General features: G+C 50.2%; 1 protein-coding gene across 1 annotated transcript in view; it reads left to right on the forward strand.

Moving 5' to 3' along the window:
* Positions 1–6,843, forward strand: part of AMBRA1 (autophagy and beclin 1 regulator 1) — a 124,375-nt gene extending 117,532 nt beyond the window's left edge. The window contains 2 exon segments of the mRNA XM_035902903.1: positions 1,245–1,260; positions 5,234–6,843. Coding sequence (XP_035758796.1) covers positions 1,245–1,260; positions 5,234–5,724 — 507 coding nt within the window. The 3' untranslated portion in view covers positions 5,725–6,843.
* Positions 6,844–11,799: the final 4,956 nt, after the last annotated feature.

Raw genomic sequence — 11,799 nt, forward strand, 5'->3', positions numbered from 1 at the left:
GGAAAGAGACCTTTGCAGAGCTGCAGGACGCTTGCTTGATTGTGCTCCCATGCTGTCCCCTGGCTATTGACACTATATCAATACATCTTTCAGGTAATCCAGTTGTTTTAAAAAGAAAAAAATAACCCACACTCAAAAAAAAAATTGATGGAAATAACCAAAAGGCAATTGTCATCTCAATTCCTATAATCTGCTTTGTCTTTGGGGCTTTAATATTCAGATAGCCAGCTCGGTGCTCATTGTGCAAGTAGGCATGTGTTATGAACTACTGAAATTGTAGCCATCGGAAGACTTGCTGTCAGTGGATTGCTACTTTGCCTGTCTTTGGGGGAGCAGCACACTGACTACTGTCATACCGTGTACAATTTTTAAGCTATTTGGTTGAAGTATTTCTTACCAGCCAGTACAAATTTCCATCATGTCCAACTGCTTTCAGAGGTTGCAGCAGATACTTTTGAGAGGGGAAGAGGGTTGTAAAATGAAGGCTTGGGTTTGTGGGATTCAGTCTGTTCAAACTGTTAGTAGTGAAAAGACAGCACATGTAAGTGAATCTTTCCTGGTATAAGCAAAGCATCCTGAGGATGCCTAAAAAGCACTTAAAAGCAGAGGCAGTGTGCCTGCATGTGATATAGCTTATTTAATCTGAGACTTTAGGAACACGTGTTGGGGGGCTGCATGGGCAAGAATACCCTGTCCCCAGCCGAGCCTCATGAATGCTAAAAAGAAACGTGTTGGTTTACATCAGCTGAACACATTCTTGCAATGCTGTTGTCAGATGTGATATGACTTTTGTGCAATTAGTGTGGAAATGGGAACCAGGACACCAGGGATCAGCTTCCAGATCTGCCTCTCATTCTCCAAGAAGGACGGGTAGATCCCTTAGCCTTTCATCTGCCCATCCATCTGTAAAATGTGCATCATATGTCCTACAGAACCGCAAAATTCAGTTTCTCTTTACAGCCCTCTGAAAAGCACTAACTAAAAAAATAGAATCAGGTTCTAGAAGCATGTACTATGCAAGCCTTTAAAGTGTGAGCTACTCCAAGTACCTGGCTCTCTTGGGATTAAATTATGGGGGCTACTTTTAAACTCTCATTACAAAAATAAGTTGCGCTTATACAAATCACCAAAGTGAGCTATTGCTAAGAAATTTGTTAAATGTCACAGAAGTTGTGTCTCTTCTGAGTTTCGTGGAGTTGTTTGGATTAGCTACCTCAGAAAGGAAGTTTGAACACGCTTCTGAGCTTGGTTGGGGAGAAAGTAACTGGTAGTATTTCTTTTGGCACTAAGGGACATGTGAGCATTCATAGCTGGTTATGCTGTGCTGTGACCCTCCCTTTCCTATTCTTATGCAAGGAGTGAATTCATTTAAAAATGCTGATCTTTTTATCTTTGAGCATCTGAATTAGTGGGTCAGCTCACACCTCAGAGCTATTATTCCATGTTCTCTGAAGACTTGGATGTCTCTGCAGTGCTAAGACTTACTTCTAATTTTGAAGCTTTGTTTGCAAGCATGGCTACTAACTACTGCTGTTTTTAGAAAGAGGAAAGCTGAAAATAGGAAAAAATTCAAGAGCTATGTTAGTATATTGCAGAGCCATAGAGGAGCCTGATCTCATCCTCGCTTCTGTGGGCTTTGCTCTTTATCAGGTGTGTGCTGTCCATGCCCAGAGATAAAGAAGTTATGCTCCCCTTAAGTACTTCAGAGACTGCTTCATTAAGAGTGGAAATGCTCCTGCCTTATGCCCAGCTCCACTGAAAGTTTGCCAGATGTTTCACCTTTGTAGTCTTCTGTGTCAATCTCTTGTCTTGCTGGAGTAGCGTGGCAGAGGACTTCTAAAGACAGATGCATTAGCTAGGGAGTATTTTGTTAAATGTTGGAGCCAATCAGCTAGATCGACAGAAATCCCCTGGTCTTCAGGATAATTACTCTCAAGAGTAATGTTTTATGTCTGTGTTTGGGATAGATGGGGTTTTGGAACTCTGGAAAGGTCACTTTGGTTAGAGTAGAAAAGATTTGTAAGAACACAGCATTGTGGACAAAACACGAATACCTACTAGCGTTGCAGAAGGGAGCCACGAGTGAGGCTTTTCTGTTCTGTCAGGCACAGAACTTGTGTCCCTGTCCAGAAAAAGGTGGAGACTGTGTCTCAAGATTGCTTCCTGCTCTGTGATGGATACAGGGACAGCCTAGGTGGAGGACGAACTGGCAGATGTTACACTTACACTGGTACAACACACGGTGTAGCTGGAGCTGGTTAGCTCAGTTTTCTAGATTTTGTCTGTTGTGGTCTGTGAGGTTTTTCTGTTTTTCTGACCCTAGAAAGTAGGCTTAGAAGAATTAAGAGCTTAAGATAAAGGATTTTACAGGCCCTGGGAGATCAGAGTGTAGTTTTGAGCATAAAAAGAGAGAAGAGGAATTGCCTTCTCCATATGGAGAATTAGACGTGCTGTCACTTGGCCTACTCCTGCACAAGCTCAGGTTCATGCTCTGGATATGACTAAACCCTTTGGAGTCTGAAAAAAGCGTCATGAGTGTGGGGTTTCTCTCTGTCCTGGTTTTGTTCAGCTGGTGGTATAGGGAATGGGGTTTGGCCACTGCAGCAAGTTGAAACTTCTAGCAATGTGAGGTGTGGGTTTTACGGCATTGCTGTTGTTTTGGGTAAGTGCCTGTGTGCACACTCTGAACCTCCACCAAGTGGAAGTTATCTTACTTCACTTGCACGGAGTACTAATGTAGTCTGCATTGGCAGCCTGGTGAAAGAACGTGTGTGGGAGTCACCAGGCAGTAGAGACGGGCTGTATGTGAATCCGTGCTGTGGCTCAGCTCAAGGCAATCACACAGGAAGCTTTGCTCTGAACCAGTCAGCCAAAGTCATTGTCAAAACCTGAAGGGGGGGAAAAGAAGGACAACCCCCAAAGCAGAGGTGCTCGGTGGCTGCTTGAATGGTGAGGCTCACTTCTGGCCCTTGCTGGGCTCTCTTTCTGGAATTTCCAACACGGCTGTATCTCTCTGCTCATAATCTGAAGGCTCATGACTTGCTGATTTCTGCTGTGGCATGAGCCTTTGCCTGCTTTCTGAGCAAACAGCTGCCTTAAATGGAAATTCAGCTGTGGCACATGGTAATTAAGGGGCAGGAAAGAGCAGGGGGTGCTGTGGTGTGCACTGCCTGCATGGACTCCTCTGGTGAAGCACACGTTTGTAATGCTGAGGAGCACTGGCTGGGGATCCTTGCTGATTAGCTGTTCCAGTGCTCCTGTATTGGGCTAATTTACCATAAGTGATCTGTCAAGAGCACAGTATCTGCTGTTTCAGGACTCATGTAGATAGGGCTGGCTGGCATGTGTCTAAGCCAGGTTGCACGTCTTGGTTTTCTCGGGCTTCCTCTGTGGCCTAGCCAGATGGTTGGTAACGAAGTGCTTACGACTGTGCCCTCAGAAGCGATGACTGAATCCAAAACCATGTTTCTTAAACCTTCCAATCAACTTCTGCTCATGCTTCAGTATCCCCCTGGCATGCGTGTTTTTCACACTGAAGTTTCCAGTCTAACAGCTGCCTCTGTCCTCAGTCTTTGTGCTGGTCAGCCAGGTTCCTAGTTCATGCATCAGCTGCATCCTGAACAGAATTCCTCTGCTAGAGTTGTGGGTCAGGCTCTTCCCGGGGGGTATTCTTGCTCACTCATCTAGGCTCTGCTCCGAGTTCTCATGTGGTTGCTGGTGTCTCTGTGGTCTCACTGATGCTCTAACCAAGGAGCTCTGTAATTGCTGTACGTATAGTGGATATAGCAGGCTTACTACATTCCTAGCAGGAAGGGACTTATGCTACTTGTGAGAATTAATTTGCCCTTAATGTCCATAGTATTTCTACAGCAGGGCAGTATGTCAGCAGACTTGCTTGAAGATTAAATTAGCCGTACCCTGTGGTGGACAAAACTGGTGGTGTTTCATGCAAGTACCACTGAGCTCATGAGGAAAGGGAATAAGCTGTCACTGACTGACTGCACCACATGTTAACAGCTTTAATTATCTTGCTTTTTTAAAAAGTAACCTCTACAGTCGCATGGTGTAGACTGTGCTGAATACCTCAGCTCTCATGCTGGATAAGTGATCTCCACCCCACAGCCCCAAGCGGTTTTCCCTTCCTAGTCAGTGTGGCATTTTGTTTTTTATTGTGTTTTAACTCCTGCCTACATCTAGCCTTGTTGACATTTGTGTTCATTTCCTTGGTGCCAGGAGAGCTCATGGCTTTCTCCTCTCCTCTAATCAGCACTGCAATGGCTTCACGGAGCTGGGAGTGAGATTTATCTCTTTAATAAGAATTGTCAGCATCCCACTGTGGAATGATTCTAGCAGTTTATGATTACAGATTGTTTTCCCCAAACGGGCTGGGTAGGGTTTGTAGCAAAAGGAGGATGCTGGGAAACAGAACTGGGCTGGACTTCCCTGCCTTGGGGATTTAATCTCCTACGTGGACTATTTTTCTGTGAGATTTTGTTCTTCAAAAGTAATCTTCAGCAACCAAGGCATCTGACGATGGTTCCCTCAGAGCTCAGTACAGCCTGACTATGAAGGGAAGGCTCAGAGATAGAGTAGGCAAGGACTCTAGATCTTGAAGAGATGTTTTTTGAATTCCTCAAAAGATATCAGTCAAGGGGAGCGGGGGCCTATATGCTTGATCTTTCCTTGATCATGGGTGATGTGGAGGCACAGACCATGTTCTGTAGCTGCTGTCTGCTCTGGGCCAGCTGCCTGTGTCCTCCCTGATATTGCCATCATGTCATCTGCCTGGAGTGTTCTCAAACAGGTGAAGTAGGAAAGGCCACAAGACTCCCTAACGCCGTGGTGAAATGTTTGCTTTATTGCAGTGCAAACAGAGGTTTTTCTTCCTGCTCCTGTGGGACTGGCTGGACTGTCTCTGCAGCTATGAGAAAGCACACTGCCTCTTTGACTCCTCTTTTTTTCCTCACCTGTACGGCTAGATAAGAGCTGCTTCTCCGAGGCGTGGACATGCAAGTCTGTGAGAGATACCTGTGGGAATGGCCAAGATTTTCTTGACAGAGTTCAGTGCCTTTGGCATTTCACCAAAAGTTACAGAAGTGTTGGGCTCCCACTGGAACAAAACCCATCTTCTGTCCCAGCCCATGTGCATTGCGTGATGCATCTACCCAGCATGCTTCCTCTTTGTGTTGTGGTTTGCCTTGTGCACCAAAGTTGCTTCTGTTTTCTCTTGCAGGTGAAGGTCCAGAATATGGGGCCAGTGGGGAGGATGCCCTGAGTAGGATCCAAAGGCTGATGGCAGAAGGTGGAATGACTGCTGTCGTCCAGCGGGAGCAGAGCACCACAATGGCGTCCATGGGCGGCTTTGGCAACAATATCATTGTGAGCCACCGGATCCACCGCAGCTCTCAGACTGGTGCAGAGTCCACCGGAGTTGAGGGCACATCAGCACAGCAGTCCACCTCACAGCAGCTGGCAACTGAGCTGGAGGGACGGATCATTTCAGAGTCTATGCAGCTGTCAGAGCATGGCCTGAGCCCGCGGACAGCCCCTAGTGGGAGTGAAGGACAAAGCACTGGTGATCTGGACCTGCCAGGGCAGGCCCAGTCCTCCATGGACACTGAGGGACCAATTGAATACAGTGACCTAACTAATAATAACCATCTTCCTGACAGTACCAACTTCTATAGTAATGACAGCACCAGTGGGGAGTCGCGGAACAGGTAGAGATTGAGTTGTGTGTTGGTGCTACCCTTGTACTGCTCAGCAGAGACCTGTACCTCACAGCTGGCCAGGAGCTTGAAGAGTAGGGACGTGTGGCTCTGACAGGATGCTGGTGGTTCAGAGGGCTTCTCTGTCCTGGGTGAGCAGGAAATGGATAAGGACTGCAAGGGAAGGCATGGGGAAGAAAGCATACTTAACTTCCAACATTCCCACTGCTGAAGGGTTAACAGGAATATGAACCATACTGGCTGCACACCATGCAGATTTTGAAGCCCCATGGGATCCCCTGAACCTCAGCCCTAACCCCGCAATTCGGTCAGTGTCATCCTTTGTAAAGCTTCTTTCCTTTCCTCTTTCCTGCCCTTTTATGCCCAGGGGCTGATCCATAGAATGAAGAAAGGGAAAGGCGCCTGCAGCATCTTTGTGGAGACAGGCAGTCCTACTGGGCAAACCTGGGCGTGATGCTCAGGCTCCATTGCTGGAGTGGAGGAGTCTTCCAGGCCACAGTCCCACTCCGTGGCACAGCACTGCTCTCCCCTCAGAGCGTGTTGTTCTGAGACCCATCCTGCCTGTGCTGTGGTCTTTTCTAGGAAGAACTGGGCTTTGCCAAAACCTGCATGGCTCAGGATCTGCTCACAGGTGGGGATCTTTCCTTTTTAGAGAGTTAGTTTAGTACTTGGTGGGAACCCAAGCAGAGCTGCTGTGTAGATGAGTAGAGGGGCAGGGGCTACTGCTCTCTAGTCAGGATGCAGTTTGCGCAAGGATGTTCTAAGCTGTGCCAATATTAACATGAATGAGCCATCCCAGTGGTTTTATGGTGCCAGGACTGAGCTGCACCTCCTTGGCAGGGGGCAGGAAATGTCTTTCAGCTCCAGGCCAGGGTGTGAGGTATGGGTCTGTGATGTAAGGTGTTGCATGTGAAATCTTGACCTTGTACATGTAGTTTCTAGTGGAGAAATCAAGGCTCTGATATTTTGTTTTTAGTCTCAAATGTGATTTTCCTTTTCGTTTGTAACTCTCCATCCCTAGCAGGCTTGTGGAGGAAGGACGGGGAGAGTGTGAGTGCTAACGAGGGAAACACCAAAGATCAATGTCATTAAAACATGACAAACCCTTGCTTGACCTACTGTCTTCATTCGTGTGATGGTTGTCTCCGTGTTGAGCCTTGGGATAGGTACATCCAACTCAGAAGCTCAAGGTAGCTTACAGATGTCAGATGATGACCACCTCCTTTCCAGAAGGGTGGCAGGCTCAGCCTTTGAGTTGGAAGCCCAAAACTGGGAAACAGACAGGAGCATTTGGGAGTCTTGATTGCAAATCATCTTTTAACCAGTCTGGAGATGAGCAGGCACTTCTGCATTTCCCATCATTCAAGTACTTGCAGTAGGGAGAAAGAGGAGCATTTCTCCCATCCTGCTTAAAAAGATGTGTAGAGGGTGCAGCAGGCATCTTAGGCAAGCAGGGAGTGGTCTGTCTTGCTGACCTCTCAAAGCAGAAAAGGGGTGCAGGATCTGGCAGTTCTGGATAAAGGAATGCATGCCCCAGTCTTACCACTCTGCGGTGAGGGATGCTTCCCCTGCTGTCTGAGCACCTGCCGGCAGCTGCTGTGCTCCTGCCCGGCTCCTCTAGACTCTGTGCTGCAAAGACATTACAATAAATAAGGCTGTCATTAGGCAGCACTCAAGCTCCCAGTCAGAAGAGTCTGTTAGAGAACATTAAGCAAATCTTCTCTTAAATCACAGCCTGGAAATGAACCTTAAATCAAATCAGCCGCTGCCAGGCCTCATTGCAGAGTGTTAATGAGGCTCTAAAACCTGCCCTGAGCCAACCACATCCCTGACCTGAGAGGAGAGCAGCCTGAAAAACGGGATTCCCTTGTGTGGTGAGGAAGGTTTCATGCATCCCTGTATTGCCTCAGTGTGGGGTGGCCTGAGGATGTGCTGGCACTTGGGAGCCGGAAGAGCTATGTCTCGGCTGAAGACTTGGGCAGACAGGGCGGTGCAGGTCTAGGCAGAGCTGTTTACTGCTCTGCTTGAAAACAAAGAAAAACAGAGCCTGGAAATAAACCTGCGTCTGCTTCAACTCAGCTTGGCATCTCCTCTTCCCTCTCCCTGCACGATTCCTGGAAGAGTTTTGAGGCCCGTTCTTGGTAGATTTGTTGCAGAACATTTACAGATGTCCATTTCCATAGCCAGGGCCAATCTACCTACGGAAAAAATTTCCATCATGACTGGAGAAAGGTCTTCTGGGATGTCTTGCTCTAGTGTTGGCAGATGCTCAAAGACCTGGCAATGCACAATTGCTGGGTGCTCTGGCCTGGCTGCTCTGCAGAGGCCCAAAGCCTGCTCTGCTGAGGTCTTCCCCTTAGTCCAGACCTGCCCCCATTGGAGACGATGGCAGAACAGGCAGTGAGCTTCAGTGGGAGCAGGAGCAAACCACAGCTGCTGCCTTTGACATCGACTGGGGACATCTCTGAAGCTCCAAAGCAGCTTTTCATTCAAGGCTCCTAGGGAAAACTCTTCCAGATGAGGTAAGGATGGAGGCCTGATCAGAGCAGGCAACTTTGATGTTTCTCCTAATCCGCTTTGTAGCGCTGGGCCAAAGGCTGGTAACAGCTGCAGCCCAACTCCTGTGTTCATGCAGGCTTTAAGCAGGAACAGTGGGCAGGGTGGGTGTGGGTTGGCTTAATCTTCAGATGCTGCCTTGGTCGTGCTTTGTAGATGACTTGCTGCGGCCATGCAACTGAGCAGGTGCTTAGTGGTGGTGGGTAGAGAGAGCAACGCTGGGGTTTTGAGTTTCAGATCTAGAATCTGCCAAGCTCAGTTTCTGTCCCTGCCTGAGACCTGATGGAGGAGGTGGGTGGGAAGAGAGGGGACAGGAAGAAAAATTGAGCACGCTTACACCATGGGCTCACTTCCCCTCCCCCAATGCAATTTATTTTTTATGCCTTTCATGCTTCTTGTGGAACAAAACTCTCTGCCTTGGCCTACCGTGTTCTGGCCCAGAAGTCTCCCTTGGTTGGTTTGGGCAGGGCTGAGCTGACCAGTACCCTCGAGCGGCACCCCTGAATCCGCATGATGACCTGAGGCACAGAGCCCTGGGCTGAGCAGGAGGCGGTGGGATTGCCTGCGTCCAGGACAAGAACAGCAGCGGCACGGGGCTCCTTCCCCAAACCTCGCAACTTACCTGCGCTCTGCAGTGTGATAACACAGCGCTGAGGCAAACGCCCTGCCAGGAGCAACATGGAAATCCAACAGGAGCAGCCTGAGGAAATCCAACCAGAGCTATGCATTCTTGCTGGCCCAATTTAGGAGGCAAAATGAGAGCTTTGCTGCTTAGGAGCAGGAAACAATCTTAAAAACTCAAAGCTTTTTTTGGCCATAGCCTGTCAGGAGCCTTTAAATGTGCTAACAAAATCCTGGGGAAAGGAGAAACACGGTGCAGAGAATTTTATTTCGTTTTCAAAAGGCTTTTGATAAAGTCCCTCACAAGAGGCTATTAAAGAAACTTAGTCACCTCAAGGGTGAGGGGTAGAGTCCTCCTGGAGATGGAAGCTGTTTGAGGTGGGAATTGGAGTCAGAAGTAACAGCCAATTCTTGGTGTGGAAAGAGGTTAATGGTGGGTTGGTCGGGTTCGGTAGGAGCCAGTGTTCTCTAAAAGCCCTAATGAGCTGGAAGAGAAGGGGAACAGCTGAAGATGCAAGATTATTTAGGTTACCTAGGAAGAGAGAAGGTGCCAGAAGCTTGGGGCAGCAGGAGGGGGCAATGGTTGAAGCTGCTGTGCTGGAAGGGGGTTTCTGTATGAATCCTTCACAGGCTAACCTGCATGGGCACCGCTGCAGCTGGAGACTGCTCCGGCCCCCCTGGGCCTGGGAGCAAACCAGCTGGGGAGGCCTGCCGGGCTGAGCTGACCAGTACCCTCGAGCGGCACCCCTGAATCCGCATGATGACCTGAGGCACAGAGCCCTGGGCTGAGCAGGAGGCGGTGGGATTGCCTGCGTCCAGGACAAGAACAGCAGCGGCACGGGGCTCCTTCCCCAAACCTCGCAACTTACCTGCGCTCTGCAGTGTGATAACACAGCGCTGAGGCAAACGCCCTGCCAGGAGCAACATGGAAATCCAACAGGAGCAGCCTGAGGAAATCCAACCAGAGCTATGCATTCTTGCTGGCCCAATTTAGGAGGCAAAATGAGAGCTTTGCTGCTTAGGAGCAGGAAACAATCTTAAAAACTCAAAGCTTTTTTTGGCCATAGCCTGTCAGGAGCCTTTAAATGTGCTAACAAAATCCTGGGGAAAGGAGAAACACGGTGCAGAGAATTTTATTTCGTTTTCAAAAGGCTTTTGATAAAGTCCCTCACAAGAGGCTATTAAAGAAACTTAGTCACCTCAAGGGTGAGGGGTAGAGTCCTCCTGGAGATGGAAGCTGTTTGAGGTGGGAATTGGAGTCAGAAGTAACAGCCAATTCTTGGTGTGGAAAGAGGTTAATGGTGGGTTGGTCGGGTTCGGTAGGAGCCAGTGTTCTCTAAAAGCCCTAATGAGCTGGAAGAGAAGGGGAACAGCTGAAGATGCAAGATTATTTAGGTTACCTAGGAAGAGAGAAGGTGCCAGAAGCTTGGGGCAGCAGGAGGGGGCAATGGTTGAAGCTGCTGTGCTGGAAGGGGGTTTCTGTATGAATCCTTCACAGGCTAACCTGCATGGGCACCGCTGCAGCTGGAGACTGCTCCGGCCCCCCTGGGCCTGGGAGCAAACCAGCTGGTGAGCACTGCCTGGAGGGGAGACCTGGGATCCCACAGGGGGGGTGCTGAAGCCCTGGCAGGTGGTACAGTAAAGTGGTGAGACCTGCTGGTCCCAGAGTCCTGTTTTCTGCCCTCTCTCCTTTGCGGGTCTGTTGCTCCACCCTCAGCACCTCCATTTGACTCCCCCTGGAAGTCCTGCCCCGTACCCTCGCATGGCTGGCGTGGGGTGACCCTGTAGCTGGGTGGTGCTGGGACCCATGACAGCCAGGAACTGTACTGGGCAGGGACCAGGTCACAGCTGGGTGCACGAGGACTCGCTCTCTCCCCCGGCGTTACCAGTGCCGAGGCTAAGCCCCGTAGCCAGCCCCTCTGCCTGCCACTCGGGCTGCTGGCTGGGGAGCAGCTGCCCTCTCGGCTCGGTCCCAATCTGTCAGAGAAGCTGTTCTCCAACAGGAAAAGGCAATTAATTAAAGCGTGCAGCATGTGAGCCATCCACCTCTAATTGGGATCTCAGCATGCAGCACGTAAATGTCATGCCGCTGCCGCCCCTGCGAGGAGAGGGCCCTCGGCACACAAGGGGCCGGGGGGGGGACACGGCAGCCTTTCATTTCCAGCTGCCACCCTCTGCCAGCCAATTAATGTCAGTGCCCCTTTCTCCTCGCCCCAGGAGCAGAGGCCTCTCTCCTCTCTGCCCTGCTGCCGCTGCATGGCTCCTGCTGCGGTAAGAGGCGGGAAGCTCGTTACAGCCTGCTCCGTGCACACGAGGATTTGTTTCCCCGCAGCATCTCGAACAGAAGCGCCTCTCATCTGTTCTCGGTTCGCTCCCTCGGCTCCTGTTTGTTTTGCCTTTCACGCAGCTGCTGCTGGCACACGGCACTGGTAGGAGCTGGTGGGGATCAAACTGTCCTGCCCGGGACACCGGCACCGGGCATCAGCTCCCACCCACCCGGGAGCTGGTGTCCCAGAGAGGGCACCGTGAGGCTTCCCCTCTGCCTCCTATCCAAAAATCAATATGCTGTTGCTTGGCCTCCAAGCATCCATCCTCGGTGCCAGGGTCTCACCTGCCACTTTGGGCCAGGCTCCTCCAGCTCAGTGGTGCCACGTGGGAGGGACTGGGTAGCCCAAGCGCTGCATGGGCAGGACTCAACATGGCTCGGTGGGACAGGCGAGGTGCAAGCAATGGGAGATGTGGGCCCAGCAGAAAGCAAGTGCCACTGCTGGAAGAGGCAGCCAGACACGGAGGTCTCCAGGAGAGAGAAAGCAGACCAAGGCGCGTGTGGAGAGCTGCAGCTGGGCTCCGCCGCCCCACGGAGCCTTCGCTTCAGCTGTGGCTGGCAGGATGG

This window comes from Egretta garzetta, unplaced genomic scaffold (genome assembly GCF_000687185.1).
Source record: "Egretta garzetta isolate BGI_Z169 unplaced genomic scaffold, ASM68718v1 scaffold329, whole genome shotgun sequence".
Classification (NCBI taxonomy): domain Eukaryota; kingdom Metazoa; phylum Chordata; class Aves; order Pelecaniformes; family Ardeidae; genus Egretta; species Egretta garzetta.